At 43.1% G+C, this 14,002-nt stretch overlaps 1 protein-coding gene across 1 annotated transcript; it reads left to right on the top strand.

Moving 5' to 3' along the window:
• Positions 1-7,421: 7,421 nt before the first annotated feature.
• Positions 7,422-8,830, top strand: LOC308137102 (tetraspanin-1-like; the record flags this gene model as incomplete). Its single annotated transcript, XM_080505676.1, has 6 exons — positions 7,422-7,577; positions 7,840-7,914; positions 8,017-8,115; positions 8,300-8,422; positions 8,621-8,704; positions 8,771-8,830. The coding sequence occupies 6 exons, from the start codon at positions 7,422-7,424 to the stop codon at positions 8,828-8,830; spliced, it is 597 nt and encodes a 198-aa protein (XP_080361802.1).
• Positions 8,831-14,002: the final 5,172 nt, after the last annotated feature.

The raw sequence follows: 14,002 nt of genomic DNA on the forward strand, positions 1-14,002 counted from the left end.
TGCTCCACTAGCTGCTAGATATATATTAAATCGCTGCATAAAGCGTTTCCAGTTATCAGCAAGACTACCAGTCAGTTGCATTGAAGTGGGTGGACTTAGCTTCTCCATGAGCGTACGTCGGGGTGAGACAACTTCCACAGCTCTCTGTTGTTACTGGTTGTGTCCCGATCCGAGCCCGAGATCCTCTTCTTCTTGTTCGATCTCCTCTTCTTCCCCGTTTTCACTTCCACTGCTGCTCGTAACAACGCTCGTAGCCATGACATGCCGTAGCAAACTCCGCTGGCATGCTGCTTTGTTAGCACGTTTCACTCACGCGACCGGACTTTCCTTTTTTCTTTTCCGTCGCTCTCCCGTGGCAAAACTTCCTTCTGTATCTGCTCACGGCCACTTCTGACACCATGTGTTGTCTTGGTAAGTTCACAATGAACAGACAAGGCGTGATAACGTGTCGGTTAACTTTATAGCAGTCTTCACAGATAAAACATCTCGTGCTGCATGCATGGCTGTTTACATCCAACTCCTGTTACTGCGCATGCCTAACCACTGCTGCATGCTGGGAAGTGTAGTCTTCTAATAACACACAGAACACCACAGTTAGCTGTTTGTGTTTCCAGACCTTAGCAGGCCTCAGCTCCTCCACGACTGAAACGGGGAAAAAAATAGTACATTTATTATGTTTGGTCGTGTTTTGGAAGCAACAGTAATATGTGTTTGTGCATTTAAAACTACATGAAGGCCCAAAAGTATGCATATAATCTGATCAATAATCTCTGATAGTGCGCTAGCTTAATGCTAACAGATAATGGGAAATACCATTGACAGGCTAATCGTATTAGCATCGCCATGGTGTATATGTTCATCTTTTAAACAGTAAGATTACAATTGAAATATTAAACACACAACATTATATGCAACCAATACTTACAGGCATATATTCCCATCACTCTTAGAGCTGACTTTCTACTATGCACTTCTTAACGTTAGCTGTATTAAATATGCTTTAAATAAACGTCTTCCACACAATGGTGTTAAAGTTTGGATGGTGAAGTCACAAGTTTAAATGTTGAAACAAATCATGTCAGTGTTATTACACAGTACATATTACATCCTCTATTTCCTTTCTATCATCTATGACTTTTTCATCCAATGTATTGTTCACAAGCAGACAAATAAAATAAAATATTTTGAGGTCGTAAAGATGCAAAGGAAAAAAAAATTGTTTTTGATCAATAATGATCTGCCCTCAGCAATGATGTGTATATGTGCCTTATATAATCTTTGGTAATTTTGTTGGATTTGTTACATTTACAAGTTTTTTTATGTGAACAAGGGAAAAAGATGAATGTGAAAGAATCTATCTTTGAATTCGTCTCCTTACATCGCAATCCATAGATTATCATCTCAAAACATGAAGTATTTTATTGGGATATTAACATAATTATCAATAGGTCAAATAATAATTTTCATTCATCCTTATTTCTGTATTTTCAGGTTATATATTTGGATACAATCACAAACAACCAGTGAATGTCCAGCTGCTGAGGGTTCCTGTTACAGGTGTGTTCTGTCTCATATTTTATTCATATATTATTCTAGGGTGTTGGACAAAGTACACACAATTGCTATAAATGCATTTATTTTGACTATTTTGCATTTGAGTCTTGAATCAAATTAGATGCTTAGTTCTAGAAAGCTCAATCTGCATGTTTATGCTTTTGTTTGTTTGCATCTATAATCTGTGTACATTATGTTTTCAATCTTCAGAAACTACACCAACTTGTTTCAACCGATTGTGATCAGTGATGAAGAAGGCATGGAAGACCTCACTCATGACGAAAACAAAGATCTGACCCCAGAAGAACCTGTGTTAGTAATTTAGGCATTTTTTAACCAACTAACCAGCATCTGTGTCTGTACATGTTTACGTCATGCAAAATGTGAGCAGTTATGCAAGAAGTATGTACCTGCTTAATCTAAAATAAGTTTTCTTTGGGTTTTTTCTAGAGACACAAATGTGCAGGTGCAAGAAGTTCTTGCACATTTGGCCCTGGAAGTTGACCACAAGAAGGTCAGCAAGTTTAATATCACACGGTCAGATATATGGGACGGAGCTGTACGGGGATTCCGACGCAGCACGTCAATGACTTGTAGTCAAGTTTAGCGATGATGCTGGCTGCTTTGAAGAAGGGTTGGATACAGGTGGCCCAAGGCGGGAATTCTAAACCCTTCTTATGGGCCATCTGAGGAACCGCCACATCTTCCATGGACCTCCGGGAAACGAATATCTTGTGTACAATTCAAGAGGTGGGTCTTTTTTCCACTTAAAGAAGTGATTGTACCATTAAAATCAAAATTTTAATTAACATCTGCATTTTGTTTCTATCAGTGGATCTAATGCTGGCTTTACACATGGACAAGATGTGTTCCACCTAAGAAAACTTATTTTAGATTAAGCGGGTACATACTTCTTGCATAACTGCTCACATTTTGCATGACGTAAACATGTACAGACACAGATGCTGGTTAGTTGGTTAAAAATGCCTAAATTACTAACACAGGTTCTTCTGGGGTCAGATCTTTGTTTTCATCATGAGTGAGGTCTTCCATGCCTTCTTCATCACTGATCACAATCGGTTGAAACAAGTTGGTGTAGTTTCTTAAGATTGAAAACATAATGTACACAGATTATAGATGCAAACAAACAAAAGCATAAACATGCAGATTGAGCTTTCTAGAATTAAGCATCCACCACGGCCCGGCCTGCCTCGGGAGTCCTATGGGCTAACAGTGCCCGATAGGACTCCTTCTTCAGCTTGACGGCATCCCTTACTTCCGGTGTCCACCACCGGGTTCGGGGATTGCCTCCACGCCAGGCTCCAGAGACCCTGCGGCCACAGCTCCGAGCAGCGGCTTCAACAATGGAAGTGGAGAACATGGTCCACTCAGACTCAATGTCCCCAACCTCCCTCGGGATCTGTGAGAAGCTCTCCTGGAGGTGGGAGTTGAAGGCTGCGCGGACGGAGGGCTCGGCCAGATGTTCCCAGCAGACCCTCATAACACGTTTGGGCCTGCCGAGTCTATCCGGCCTCCTCCTGGCACAGAAGTCCAATAACAGAACACCGCTCAGGTTCAGATCGGGGAGGCCGTTCCTCCCAATCACCCCCTTCCAAGTCTCACTGTCATTGGCCACGTGGGCGTTGAAGTCCCCCAGGAGAACAATGGAGTCCCCAGTTGGGGCACTATCCAGCACCCCTCCCAGGGACTCAAAGAAGGTTGGGTACTCTGAACTGCTGTTCGGTGCATAGGCCGAGACAACAGTCAGAGACCTGTCCCCTACTTGAAGGCGTAGGGACGCGACCCTCTGGTTCACCAGGGTGAACTCCAACACATGGCGGCTGAGCTGTGGGGCAATAAGCAAGCTCACTCCAGCCCGCCGTCTTACACCGCGGGCAACTCCAGAGAAGTGGAGTATCCAGCCCCGGTGGAGGAGCTGGGTTCCAGAGTCCAAGCTGTGAGTGGAGGTGAGCCCGACTATATCTAGACCAGGGGTCGGCAACCTTTAATGTTCAAAGAGCCAGTCTGTCCCGTTTCCCACTGAACACAACACCCAAAGAGCCGCACACATTTTATTTTGACAGTCCCACAGGCAGACCATGCCAGGAGGACACTACAAATCAGTCTTTTATTTTGACAGTTCAACAGGAAGACCATGCCAGGACGACACTACACATCAGTCTTTTATTTTGACAGTCCAACAGGAAGACCATGCCAGGACGACACGACACACAAAACCTTCTTCACTGCTGGTTGACAACTTATAACTAATAAACTAAACTACATGAACTAAGAACAAAAACACAATTATTACCGACACTACAAACCTAACATAACCCCCAATAATTACATTTAAAACACTACAAACAGAAACTCCCATAATGCATTGCAGCTCTCAGCTCCTTTATTGCTACACATTATTAAAATGGAAGATAAATGTGGGAGATCTTGATTGTTAGAACCATGAGTGTGATGGTGTGTCTTTAATGTCCTGTAGTTGTTGTGTGATTCACTAGAATGTTCCGTCACTCTCAACAAGTCTGTAATCAACCTCCTGGAACTGTCGGCTTTTACTGTGAAAGGTACAGGAAGCTCCCAGCTTCAGACACCAGTTGAGCCGCTGTCATGACCTGCAGCCGCGATTCTACGTTCTTCATGCTTTATTGTTGTAATGACGTTACATCACTGCTCGTTCACGACCCTACATTATACCACTCTTTGTAGGGACTGCGCTCTGGTTGGCTTTGCCTCCTTACGTCCCTCTCTGGGTGGCTTTGCCTCCTTATGTCCCTCTCTGGGTGGCTTTGCCTCCTTATGTCCCTCTCTGGGTGGCTTTGCCTCCTTACGTCCCTCTCTGGGTGGCCTTGCCTCCTTACGTCCCTCTCTGGGTGGCTTTGCCTCCTTATGTCCCTCTCTGGGTGGCTTTGCCTCCTTATGTCCCTCTCTGGGTGGCGGCTTTGCCTCCTTACGTCCCTCTCTGGGTGGCGGCTTTGCCTCCTTATGTCCCTCTCTGGGTGGCTTTGCCTCCTTACGTCCCTCTCTGGGTGGCCTTGCCTCCTTACGTCCCTCTCTGGTTGGCTTTGCCTCCTTACGTCCCTCTCTGGGTGGCCTTGCCTCCTTACGTCCCTCTCTGGGTGGCCTTGCCTCCTTACGTCCCTCTCTGGTTGGTCTTGCCTCCTTACGTCCCTCTCTGGGTGGCCTTGCCTCCTTACGTCCCTCTCTGGGTGGCCTTGCCTCCTTACGTCCCTCCAGGATGAACTGCAGTGGGACCAAAGAGCTGCGCGTTGCCGACCCCTGATCTAGACGGTATCTCTCAGCCTCCCTCACAAGCTCGGGCTCCTTCCCCCCCAGCGAGGTCACGTTCCATGTTCCAAAAGCCAGAGTCTGTGTCCGGGGATCGGGTCGTCGAGGCCCCTGCCGTCGACTGCCACCCAATCCACACTGCACCGACCCCTACAGTGGTCTCTGTGGGTGGGGGGCCCACAGGAGGATGAGGAGGAGGGGCCCGCGTCGTCCCTTTGGGCTGAGCCCAGCTGGGTCCCGCGGGCAAGAACCCGGCCACCAGGCGCTCGCTAACTAGCTCCAACTCCAGGGTGAGGCTCCAGGGTGAGGCTCCAGGGTGAGGCTCCAGGGTGAGGTTCCAGGGTGAGGTTCCAGGGTGAGGCTCCAGGGTGAGGTTCCAGGGTGAGGCCCCGGCTGCGCCTCACCGGGCGACGTCCCTGCTCTCCTCTGATGCGTGTTCATAGGGGTGTGTTGAACTGCTTTTGGTCTGACCCGTCACCTAGGACCTGTTTGCCTTGGGAGACCCTACTGGGGGCATAAAACCCCCGACAACATAGCTCCGAGGGTCATTCGGGTGCTCAAACTCCCCCACCACGGTAAGGTAGCAGTACAAGGCGTTCAACCCGTTAGCGCAAAATGCCAATTTAGCTCAAAATGTTGATTTAAAAAAAAAAAAATGCAAAGTTACCTCAAAATGCTAAGTCCCTGTTTACACCACAACCAATACGAGTGTACCTGCAAAACTTTCTTTACTTTTGGGGGATCCGTTTACACGACACTGGTGTTCTGAGCCACTGTATTCCCAAAGCTTTTATCCCAGCTCTCAAGGTGGAAAGATTCTTTCATGGTTGCTATTCTCTCCTGCAGAAACTGATGGAGGTGCTGGATCTTGTCACTGCTCATCTCTCCCCCTCCCTCCCTTTTCTTCTGCTCATCCACCAGTAAACCAACATGGTGACCAGTAGTGGTTTGCCACAGTTCACATTCTAGCGTTATGGTCCATAGCAATAGTTTATAATTGAGACTCTCCCCTGATAGCATCCGATGCGTCATCAGTCCATACGGATGTCGAGTTCTCTATTTTCTTCACGTTTATAGTGTTTTATTTTCTGCACACGTCTGTGTTTTCATTACAAAATCAAGCAACAGCGCCCTCCTGTGGGTGTTGTCACGTGAAACGTTGTGGAAACGGGCTCTAATGTTTCCACTGTGATGCTCGCATCTTGAGAAGCTACACTGGACTTCGATTTTTTTTTTTTTTTACTTTTATGATTCTTTTCTATTTAATGTAAGCTCGCTAGGTGAATGCTATCAGAATTTGACAATCTAATGAAATATTTGTAATGCTACACTACAATGCAATAAAAACAAGCATAAAAATTATTTGCGTTTGAAATCTAGAAGCTAAAACATCAATAAAAATTGTTCTCTTATGAAAACAATGGAACCTGCCGAAAAGTTCATCATGTTTTAATAAAAAAGGGTTTATTTGCTTACCTGTATGTACATATTGTTATAAAAATGCGTTGGCCCAACCCCCCCTCCTCTTGAAGCGCCAGGTTATCATCAATCTCGTCATCCCACAAATCCCAACTTCATTTGAGTAAATTTTGCATTTCCACCCTTCTTCAACCCGATAACATCATGTGATGACCACATCCCTCTCCTTATAGCAAGGCCCTCCTCGTCCACCTGCCTGTCAGAGTGCAACAGACTCACAGAGCTGCTGCAGACTGCAAGCTGCTGTTAGCAACACAGGTAACACACTGCTAATACGAACTTATGCTAGATATTACCTGAGGAAGCTAGAAAAGATACAAATGCTAAAAAATAAACCTGATTAGCCAGAAATGCTAAGGTAGCAAGGCATTTTAGCAAGATTTGCTATTCTAGCTTTTTCGAAGTAATTTTTTAAGCAATTTTGTTATTTTAATAATTTTTTTTGCAAATATAGCAAGAGTAGCAATTGCCGCAAACATTTTACAACTTTAGTAATTGTAGCAATTTTGATTTTCTATTTTCTTTTTTGCATTTTTACCAATTTTAGCTTTCTTTATAAATATTAGAATGTGTAGCAATTTTAGCAGCTTCGCAATTTCAATTAATTTATATCTTGAACAACCATAGTAAGTATAGCAATTTTATTTTTTAATATGTAGCACATGTAGCAAATGTAAAAGTAAATGCTAAAGAAAGCTAAAAATATCATCATGCTAATGCTAATGTAGCTAATCAAGCTCAAACATGTCCTCTTCATGATTGTGTTTTGCTAGCACCTTTAAGCACTTGTTCGCTGATGCGGTTTTGGGCAGACCGCAATGGGCTGCTTCACGTTACTTAAGCTAACGATGTTCCTACTCAACTTTTTGATCTCCGTAAGTATGTTTTATGTAACCATGCCAGCAATATTTCCACATAGTTAGCATTAACACTTCTAAATGCTAAAGCTAACCACTAGAAAAGTTGAGTTGATAGAAAAAAAAGAAGTTAGAGACAACTGCTAATGATGCTAACAGTGTTGGTTCGTGATGATAACCCTCTAGCTATCCGGACTGATGCTGCTAACCGTGGCAATCTGGGCTAACATGGACGAAAGCTACTTCCTGCGCATGCTGGCACCGTTCTCCCGGCGCACGATCAACGTTAGCATTCTCTGTGCTGTGCTGGGGGCGGGGCTTCTGATGCTAGGGCTTCTAGGTGGAGGTGGGGCCATACGACAAAGCAAGTGTCAGCTGCTAGCGGTGAGTGCTAACATACAGCTACGTAGTACTCGCTATTTGGACTAAGCGAGAAACTAACGTAAAAGTAACAGACATTAACATTGTTAAACACTGTTAAACTAGTTAATAAAACCAGCCTGTAATGTGAAATGAATATAAAACTAGCATGTAGCTAGCATGAAACATAAAGCTAGCCTGGCATTTTACGTACCAATTTTTGGGTGACGATGGTATCTCCATTTATGATGTTTGTACGTGTTTGTTAATGTGTTTTTCCTCGCAGTTCTTCTCGGTGATTCTGGCTGTGTTCGTCGCTAACGTTGCATCTGGAGTCGTCACATTAGCGTACACTTCCTTTGCAAGTACCCCCCATTTTTCAGTTGAGCAGTTTGTAAAGTTTAAGATTTTTATGTTAATATTGTCCTAAGCTAGCAAAATTGATGTTAACTAATGTTTGCAGGTGGAGGGAATCATGCGAGCATTCGCGACTAAGATGCTGCGCGAAGATTATGGAACTGAGCCAATGGTGACGAAGGTCTGGAATGCTACAATGAGTCAGGTAACGTGGTAACTCCTCACAATGCTAACTGTGTTGCCATATCGCACCATGCAAACTTTTGGAACTTTAAATCCACTTTCAAATTCTATGTTAGCTCAAAATGCTAATGTTCGTAAAGAATGCTGAGTTAGTGCAAAGCACTAAGGTAGCGCAAAATGCTAATGAAGGTTTTTCCTCCCTGTAGCTATCTTGTTGTGGCTACTCCAGCTATGCGGACTTCGAGCTAACTGCCGGAACGCTCCCGCCCAGCTGCTGCCGAAGCCCCACCCCCTGTAATCTTGCTGAGGCTGCGCACAGCAACATGCAGGTAGCTGGCATGCTAATGCAAGCCAACTGTCATATATCAAGCTCATGCTAACAGATGGCGAAGTTACATTATTGTTAGCTAGCAGAGCTGGAATTGCTTCTTTGCAAGCTAACAGCAAATCAAATGTGGCTGAAGCTAGATTTGGTTTAAATTTAGCGAGCTAGCCAAATCTAACAGCATGCTAACTTTCTTTTTCAGGGCTGCTTCCGAGCGATCCTGGAGATGCTAATGAAGCATGCTAACATTGTGGGCGGGATTGCAGCTGGAATCGGAATACTGGAGGTAATGCTAATTTACTTAATGCGCTATTATCACACCAATGCTAATTGATTTTGTTTACTTTTTCAGATTGCCGCCATGACAGTCTCCATGTTTCTGTACTGGCACCTTGACAACAATGATGGTTAAAGCTAACAGCATCTAAAAATAACATGAGCGAAAGCTAATACTAAGGAAATAAAACACAATGTGTGACAATAAATACACAATAAATTATTCCAACAGGGTTTTTTTTATTGCTAGCTTTTATTTTCTCAATTCTAATATGCATTTCACCATTTGTGGGCTTTAGTTTTGTTGTTTCTATCATTTTTAGCAATTATAAAAAGTTATACATTTGCGTGTTTGTTATTTTACTTCAGTTTTTGAATATTCTGTTTTTAACGACATTCATATTTTTCACATTTGTTTATTTTCATGTTTATTTTGTAATTCAAAGTTTTATAAAATTTTCATCACATAATAAACAGAAGAAAGAGGGTTTGTAAACAGAACAAAACAAAATGATCAGGCAGGTTACAGATCAGGATGTGCGCACATATATGCATACACACGTATACCAGAGGTAGAGCGAGAACATAACATAAATACATTTACTCACAATACTTGAGTAGTCTTTTTGTGTACTTGTGCAAGTGCTTTTGAAACTCAGTACTTTTACTTGAGTATGTTTTGATGAAAGTAGTGTACTGCGCTACAATTTCAATTGTGTCCATTACTGAGAACAAATGTAATCAATATTAAAGAGAATTGTACGCTGGCGATACTAACGTGTCAAGCAATTTTGATTAATTAAACGGCGTAGGCACATCTGCACGCACTGTCCTTTCATAGCTCCCAGGCCACCTTGATGGTTGACGGTTCATCTCCCGCCCTCAACACGCCCACTTTCTACCATAAATGCTAAAGTACCATGTCAATATTTCTACGTCATTCAGCCTGTTGATCGCCGGAATTTGATGCTAAATCCTGACAGAAAATAAATAGTCATGTTGGTGGAGGTCAGGAAAATTATATTATTTGTTGTCACAGTAGTGGAATCACTAATAAAAGAAAAACAAATGATCAGCAGCTCTTTGTCACCTCTGGAAATAGTGAGAGAGTCTGAGAGAGATCAGTGACTGTAGAGGTGGAGGAGAGTGATCTGAAGGTGGAGGTCTGATGAGAGTGACATCATGAGGAGAGTGACATCATGGAGGAGTGTGACATGATGGGGAGAGTGACATCATGGAGGAGAGTGACATCATGAGGAGAGTGACATCATGGAGGAGAGTGACATCATGAGGAGAGTGACATCATGGAGGAGAGTGACATCATGAGGAGAGTGACATCATGGAGGAGAGTGACATCATGGGGGAGAGTGACATCATGGAGGAGAGTAACATCATGGAGGAGAGTGACATCATGGAGGAGAGTAACATCATGGGGGAGAGTGACATCATGGAGGAGAGTGACATCATGGAGGAGAGTGACATCATGGAGGAGAGTAACATCATGGGGGAGAGTGACATCATGGAGGAGAGTGACATCATGGAGGAGAGTAACATCATGGGGGAGAGTGACATCACGGTGGAGAGTGACATCACGGTGGAGAGTGACATCACGGTGGAGAGTGACATCATGGGGGAGAGTGACATCATGGTGGAGAGTGACATCATGGTGGAGACCCAGCAGACTGATAAAGTTCACTTTGATCTGTTTATTCAATGAATGAATCACACATTTGAACAGGGATTTAAAAAAGGGTGGTTGGACTTGGTGTCACTAGAGTGAGGAGGAGGTGGTCTGTCTCCTGCAGTGCTTCCAGAGCACATGACCGTACTGCCAGCAACTTTTATCAGGATTTACAGCCATAATGTAAAAATATACTAAACTGCATCACACATCACATATGCATAATAATAAAATAAGCAATATAAAATCTACAATTTCTTTATTTTACATGCAACTCATTGGTAAATCATCTCAATTGCAGTTTGTTTTTTGTATGAGACTTTCCCAGAGACTCACTTTAGTTCTTACTGTGTTCATACAGTTTAGTATATTTGTACGTTATTGCTGTGAATGCTAATAAAAGCAGTTGGAACAGAACAGACGTCCCCATGGCAACAGCCAGTCAGCGTGCGCTCCCATGGACGGGAACCCGTTTTTGCACAACACTGATGAATCCGCACTGCAGCTGTACACACGGCTGTAACTGTGCTTTTTATGTGCTTACTCTGATAGTAAGCTACTAATCTCATCTCTAAATTACACTGATTGTTACACACTTTGTCACAATTGATAATCAACCAGTTCTATCCTCTGTATCATTGATCATCAATCAGTTCTATCCTGTGTATCATTGATAATCAATCAGTTCTATCCTCTGTATCATTGATCATCAATCAGTTCTATCCTGTGTATCATTGATAATCAATCAGTTCTATCCTCTGTATCATTGATAATCAATCAGTTCTATCTTCTGTATCATTGATAATCAATCAGTTCTATCCTCTGTATCATTGATCATCAATCAGTTCTATCCTGTGTATCATTGATAATCAATCAGTTCTATCCTATTTGCAGAAGCATGAAAGAAATGATAATGAAATATTTCCCTGACACACACACACACACACTTCCACTCCTCATCGAAGAGATTTGATGCCGATTTTTCTTGTTTTCTGGTATTATTCTTTCAATGATCAAAATCATGTTTTTGTTCTTTGTTTTATGTTGTTTTGTAGCTGCTCAGGCTGGTTTAATCTAGACAATCATGTTACTGTCTAGATAGAGCTGCTCAGGCTGGTTTAATCTAGACAAATTGTTACTGTCTAGATAGAGCTGCTCAGGCTGGTTTAATCTAGACAAATTGTTACTGTCTAGATAGAGCTGCTCAGGCTGGTTTAATCTAGAAAACCATGTTACTGTCTAGATAGAGCTGCTCAGGCTGGTTTAATCTAGAAAATCATGCTACTGTCTTGATAGAGCTGCTCAGGCTGGTTTAATCTAGACAATCATGTTACTGTCTAGATAGAGCTGCTCAGGCTGGTTTAATCTAGAAAACCATGTTACTGTCTAGATAGAGCTGCTCAGGCTGGTTTAATCTAGAAAACCATGTTGCTGTCTAGATAGAGCTAATCAGGCTGGTTTAATCTCATAACAGTTGCAAAATATTTGGATCAGTGGGATTACTGTAAATAATATATGTAGCCCCAACAAGGGTATTGTATGTTGTCCCCCACCCAATCTATCTCTCTGTCTCTCCTCTCCTCTCCTCTCCTCTCCTCTCCTCTCCTCTCCTCTCCTCTCCTCTCCTCTCCTCTCCTCTCCTCTCCTCTCCTCTCCTCTCCTCTCCTCTCCTCTCCTCTCCTCTCCTCTCCTCTCCTCTCCTCTCCTCCTCTCCTCTCCTCTCCTCTCCTCTCCTCCACCTCTGACTCTGGTTTCTACAAAGGTTCTTCCTGTTAAAGAGACTTTTTCTTTCCACAGTGACAAATAAACCTGCTGCTCATGTGGATAAGTTGGGTTTTTCTCTTTCTCTGTTAAAACCACCTAGAAATGACTGTGTTGTATTTGGTGCTGTATAAATAAAGTTGAATTGAATTGTTTTTGTAATGAAACACGTGCCTGCAGAGGACAAGGTGTTATAATGTGTTGTATTCAAAAATGTTTTTTGTATTAAATTTTAAAAAAAAAGAACCTGCTTTAGCCGAGGAAACACTGATGCTTCCTTTAGAACCTCCTTTAGCCTAGGAAACACTGATGCTTCCTTTAGCCTAGGAAACACTGATGCTTCCTTTAGCCTAGGAAACACTGATGCTTCCTTTAGAACCTCCTTTAGGAAACACTGATGCTTCCTTTAGAACCTCCTTTAGCCTAGGAAACACTGATGCTTCCTTTAGCCTAGGGAACACTGATACTCTCTTTAGAGCCTCCTTTATCCTAGGAAACACTGATGCTTCCTTTAGCCTAGGAAACACTGATGCTTCCTTTAGCCTAGGAAACACTGATGCTTCCTTTAGAACCTCCTTTAGGAAACACTGATGCTTCCTTTAGAACCTCCTTTAGCCTAGGAAACACTGATGCTTCCTTTAGCCTAGGGAACACTGATACTCTCTTTAGAGCCTCCTTTATCCGAGGAAACACTGATGCTTCCTTTAGCCTAGGAAACACTGATGCTTTCTTTAGCCTAGGAAACACTGATGCATCTTTTAGAACCTCCTTTAGCCTAGGAAACACTGATGCTTCCTTTAGCCTAGGAAACACTGATGCTTCCTTTAGCCTAGGAAACACTGATGCTTCCTTTAGAACCTCCTTTAGGAAACACTGATGCTTCCTTTAGAACCTCCTTTAGCCTAGGAAACACTGATGCTTCCTTTAGCCTAGGGAACACTGATACTCTCTTTAGAGCCTCCTTTATCCTAGGAAACACTGATGCTTCCTTTAGCCTAGGAAACACTGATGCTTCCTTTAGCCTAGGAAACACTGATGCTTCCTTTAGAACCTCCTTTAGGAAACACTGATGCTTCCTTTAGAACCTCCTTTAGCCTAGGAAACACTGATGCTTCCTTTAGCCTAGGGAACACTGATACTCTCTTTAGAGCCTCCTTTATCCGAGGAAACACTGATGCTTCCTTTAGCCTAGGAAACACTGATGCTTTCTTTAGCCTAGGAAACACTGATGCATCTTTTAGAACCTCCTTTAGCCTAGGAAACACTGATGCTTCCTTTAGCCCAGGAAACACTGATGCTTCCTTTAGAACCTCCTTTAGGAAACACTGATGCTTCCTTTAGCCTAGGGAACACTGATACTCCCTTTAGAGCCTCCTTTATCCTAGGAAACATTGATGCTTCCTTTAGCCTAGGAAACACTGATGCTTCCTTTAGCCCAGGAAACACTGATGCTTCCTTTAGCCTAGGAAACACTGATGCTTCCTTTAGCCTAGGAAACACTGATGCTTCCTTTAGCCTAGGAAACACTGATGCTTCCTTTAGCCTAGGAAAGGCTTCCTTTTTTAAAGAATGTGAGGAAGTCTAGATCCTTGAGCAGTGAAGGGTTAAATCTGAACATGTTTCTAGCTACACTCATCTTTCAGGTGGGTTTTCTAATGCTGTTGTCTAATGTGTGTGTGTGTGTGTGTGTGTGTGTGTGTGTGTGTGTGTGTGTGTGTGTGTGTGTGTGTGTGTGTGTGTGTGTGTGTGTGTGTGTGTGTGTGAGAGAGAGAGTGTGTGTGTGTGTGTGTGTCTGTGTGTGCGTGCACATGTTTTGAAGGTTCCTAATTCTGACTGGTTATTTAATGGAGTGTGTGTCTGTCTATA

The sequence above is a fragment of the Blennius ocellaris genome (assembly GCF_963422515.1).
Source record: "Blennius ocellaris genome assembly, chromosome: 12".
NCBI classification, from domain to species: domain Eukaryota; kingdom Metazoa; phylum Chordata; class Actinopteri; order Blenniiformes; family Blenniidae; genus Blennius; species Blennius ocellaris.